At 53.4% G+C, this 3,891-nt stretch overlaps 1 protein-coding gene across 1 annotated transcript in view; it reads left to right on the top strand.

The window, feature by feature from the left end:
* Positions 1 to 3,891, top strand: part of Urm1 (ubiquitin related modifier 1) — a 20,936-nt gene that overhangs the window by 12,779 nt on the left and 4,266 nt on the right. Inside the window, exon 3 of the mRNA XM_004640481.2 lies at positions 3,470 to 3,551. Coding sequence (XP_004640538.1) covers positions 3,470 to 3,551 — 82 coding nt within the window. The remainder of the gene's footprint in view (positions 1 to 3,469; positions 3,552 to 3,891) is intronic.

Below are 3,891 nucleotides of genomic sequence, written 5' to 3'. Positions count from 1 at the left end.
CTGGGGGATTGAACCGCGGTCCCTGTGCTTTGCTAAGCTTGTTCTAAGTAGGTGCTTTAGACCACTGAGCCATCTCACCAGCCCTGAATATATTTTATATTGCAAACATTATCTAATTTAAAAAATAATGGATGATAGGAAGCAAAAAAAAAAATAATTAAAAAGGGCTGGAGGGTTTTTTTTTTTGTTTTGGTTTTTGGTTTTTGGTTTTTTGGCAGAACTGGGGATTGAACTCAGGCCCTTGTGCTTGCCAGGTAAGCACTTATTCTACTGAGCCATCTCCCCAGGCCCAGGGCTGGGGTTTTAGCTGAATGGTAGAACACAAGGCCTTGGGTTCAGTCCCCAGTACTACTAAAAAATAAGAAGGCCAGCCATTGGCTGGACCACTTGCCACTCCTGCTGCTCCTGTCCCTGTCCAGCTTCTCCCAGGAACGTACTGGACCCCATAGAAAACTCAGCCAGCCCAGTGCTACCTGATTATGATGCACCTCACTCCCCAAAGCTGCGTGCCAGGCCAGTGAGCCCAGCACATGGGACCCCAAGACATCAGAAGGGGCAGAGGAGACAGGTTCTCTCTCCAGTGCTGGCATGGTCACATTGTTGTGCCAGGCACAGCTCCAGGAGCTATCCTGTGGATCATCTCACTCCATCCTCAGAACAACCCTATAAGGCATTCTGACCACCGTGTTTTACACAGCAAGGAAGCTGAGCCTCTGGAAATTCCTTTCACAAGATCAGGGAGCTAGGATGCTGACTGCCTACTTCAAACTCCAGATCCGTGCTGTCTCCCTGCTTCCTGTCTCCTACTCCTCAGTTGTCCATGTGTCCAGAAAGCGTCCTGAATCCCATAGGGCTGAGCCCTCAGCCTCTACTGGGGGTGGGGGGATGGGAACAGGGCTCTGGGAAAGCTTCCCTTTGAGCCATATTATGGGCCCAGGGCCTAGGGAGCAGACATTTGGTCTGGGGCTCCTAGGGGAGGCAGCCTTGTCCAGAGTAGGCCCCTCACGCTGAGCTGTTTGCCTTCTCTGTTCCACCATCCTGAGTCTGCCACTTTCAGCCTGCATGCACCTGCCCCACACATCCTTCAGGCCTGAGCTTCACTGTTAATACTCTTGGAAAGGTTTTTCCTGATCTGAGACAAAGGAGGTCAATTTATCACAACTAATTACATAATGTTTGCCTCCCCTGCTGGCCTCTTGGCATCATGAGAGTAGGCTCTGTGCCCATCTTGCTGGCTGCCATCTCCCTTGTACTTCGCACATAGTAGATGCTCAGTAAATATGTCTTGTGAATGATCCCATAGGATCCCAGGGGGGAGATGGCTCTCAGTAGCAGTGGGAAGGCAAGAGGACACAGAGTGGGAAGGTGAAAAGTAAGACCCCCCCCAGCCCCCATCTATCCCAGAACCATCCCCAAGCCACCAGCCTCTGACTCTGCTTAACCCTTCCTCCTCCCCTGGGCCCCTTTGGAAGCCGACCATCTGGCTTGGAGCCTATTTGCATATCGTCTGGGCCTCAACAAGCTGAGCAAGATGTCCCAGGGGATGCGTTTCAGGCCAGGCCAAGTGGCCCTTACAGCCTGCATAGGGAGCCATGAGTTCCACCTCTCCCCACCCCCAAATCCAGGCATGGGGGAACAATACGGTGGTGATGCAGTAGCCTCACCATGGTAACAGGCTATCAAAAATGTGTGCACGCCCGGGTGGGGGCAGGCAGAGGAGGGAGGGAGTGACCTCAGCAAATAGGAGCATCATGATAAATGAGCCAGCACCAGGACTCATCCCCGGCCCACCCCCCAGACTCCACGACAGTGCCATCACGTGAATGACCCTACCGTGACCACTGGCCCTCCCCCAGCCCAGAGCCTACTCAGATGCAGCAAGGTGCCCTTCTTTTGGAGGATTGGGACTCCTCCCCAGCTGAGTCCTGGCTCTGCGGGGGAGGGCATCCAGATCTGTGGCAGTAGCAATCCACGGTCCCCAAGCCAGTGCTCTCGTTTCTGCACACACACACACCAGCATAGCCCCTCCCGCCGGGGTGCAGTGGATATGTCAGGCCCCAGCGGCTCTATCGAGCGGCCACAAGATGTATGGGCTGGCGGCCCACCAGCCAGTGCCAAGATGGAGGCCAAGGAAAAGCCTCTGGAATCTCATTGGGAAGGACCCCACCACAAAGCCAAGTAGATGAGGCAGGCTAGCTGGAGGCAGGCTCTCTCCACCCTGCCCATTCTGGGAAATATGGGAACTCCAGTCTGCTTTTTTTAGAAATACAAGTTAAAATTAGAAGGCAGCAGTCTCGGTCGTAGACACTTTGCCCATAGTCTGTGTGCCACTGGCATCAGATCCAGGAGTGTTGGCACTGAGCAAAGAGGACCTGTCCATCCAGGCTGTATCCCTTCTGCCAGGTGGCATGCAGGGCAGGAGAGCACCTCCAGTGCTGCCCACCACAGAGGCTGTGTGTGTGCACGTCCATGCTGAAGCAGCCTGTCTCTGACCTTCACACCAGCCCGGGTTGGCTTCCCAGAGGCTGGGTCATCTCCTTAGAGTCTTTGTTCTTAGGTCACTTTTTTTTGGGGGGTGGGCAGAACTGGGGATTGAACTCGGACCCTTGCGCTTGCCAGGGAAGCACTTATTCCACTGAGCCATCTCCCTGGCCCCTTAGGTCACTTTTAAGAACAAAATCCCCTGCAGCCTTCCGAGAACCATGTTGGATGAGTGAATGGGAAAGAGCCCAGATACCACAGAGTTCATAGGGCTGGATCCTGGGATACTGGGAAAGGAGCAGTGACCTTGGGGAAATTCTGGGTCTCCCAAAACACTGCTGCCTACAGCAGGCAGGTCTTGGTGCTCACTGAGCAAGAGAGGCCTGACCCTGACCTCTTGATCTTCAAGGTGGTTGTCACTGGCCCCCAGGGCTGCGGGAGAGGGAGCTGTGGTGTGGTGATTTGTCAGCATCCTGGCTGGTGAAGGATCCTTCTCTCCCTCTGCTAGAGGAAATTAACTGATGCTATCAGCTCAGTGATTGTTTTCTCCCCTCACAAAAGGAAATATATGCAGACCCCTCTAAGAGCAGAGGCGGATCTCCCCCTTCTGGGACTGGCTGGAGAGATAAAGGTGGAAGAGGTTGCTGGAGCCCTCAGAAACCTAGTGGATGTCTCAGGCCTGCCTCCAGCTCTTGTGGGGAGGGCTCTGTGCTTGGCTCTTGGCCAGGAGTTTCTCCCACTGTGTGCCTTGCACCCTTCATGTGGGGAAAGGCTGAAGCTACTCCAAGCCTGTAACAGTGCCAGAGGCCCACTTCTCTGAAGGCTGCTCATTCATTCCCCCATGGTAGGAACCAGCAGGTTCAGGGGCTCCACAGCCTGATTGAACAGAAGTCCTGGGAGCTCCATGTTTACTTCCTGGGCCAGCAGGGTTTTAGGGGCTAGGAACCCTTTAGTTTGACATTAGTTTGTTCTGTGCCTTCTTCTCCAGGGGACATCCGGAGCCTCCTTATCTGGATCAAGAAGAATTTGCTAAAAGAGCGGCCAGAGCTGTTCATCCAGGGAGACAGCGTGTGAGTTCCCTTCTTACTTCCCTGAAGAATGTAGAGACAGGGAAGGATGTCAGAGCCCCTGCCCTCAAGTTCAGACTCAACCTTCTCTGTCCCCATCTGAGGCCCTTTGTTCCTTCTGACTTCTCTGGGGAAGGTGCTTCCCTCCAGCTCTGTCATCTGTTTTTGGTTTTCTCACACTGGACTTGAGCATTTGTTAAACGCCCAGATGAAAGGATCTTGGTGAATTTCTCCAAAGTTAATAGCCTTCTGGTTTCCACAGACTTGCTGTGGAACCGTATACATGTTGTTTTGCTTCTCTGGGCTTCAGTTACCCTTTGTGTGAGAGATGACTAAGAAGATG

This window comes from Octodon degus, unplaced genomic scaffold, assembly GCF_000260255.1.
Source record: "Octodon degus isolate 3935 unplaced genomic scaffold, OctDeg1.0 scaffold00123, whole genome shotgun sequence".
Lineage (NCBI taxonomy): Eukaryota > Metazoa > Chordata > Mammalia > Rodentia > Octodontidae > Octodon > Octodon degus.
The sequence above is the reverse complement of the archived record's forward strand: the minus strand, read 5'-3'. Positions and strand labels throughout refer to the sequence as shown.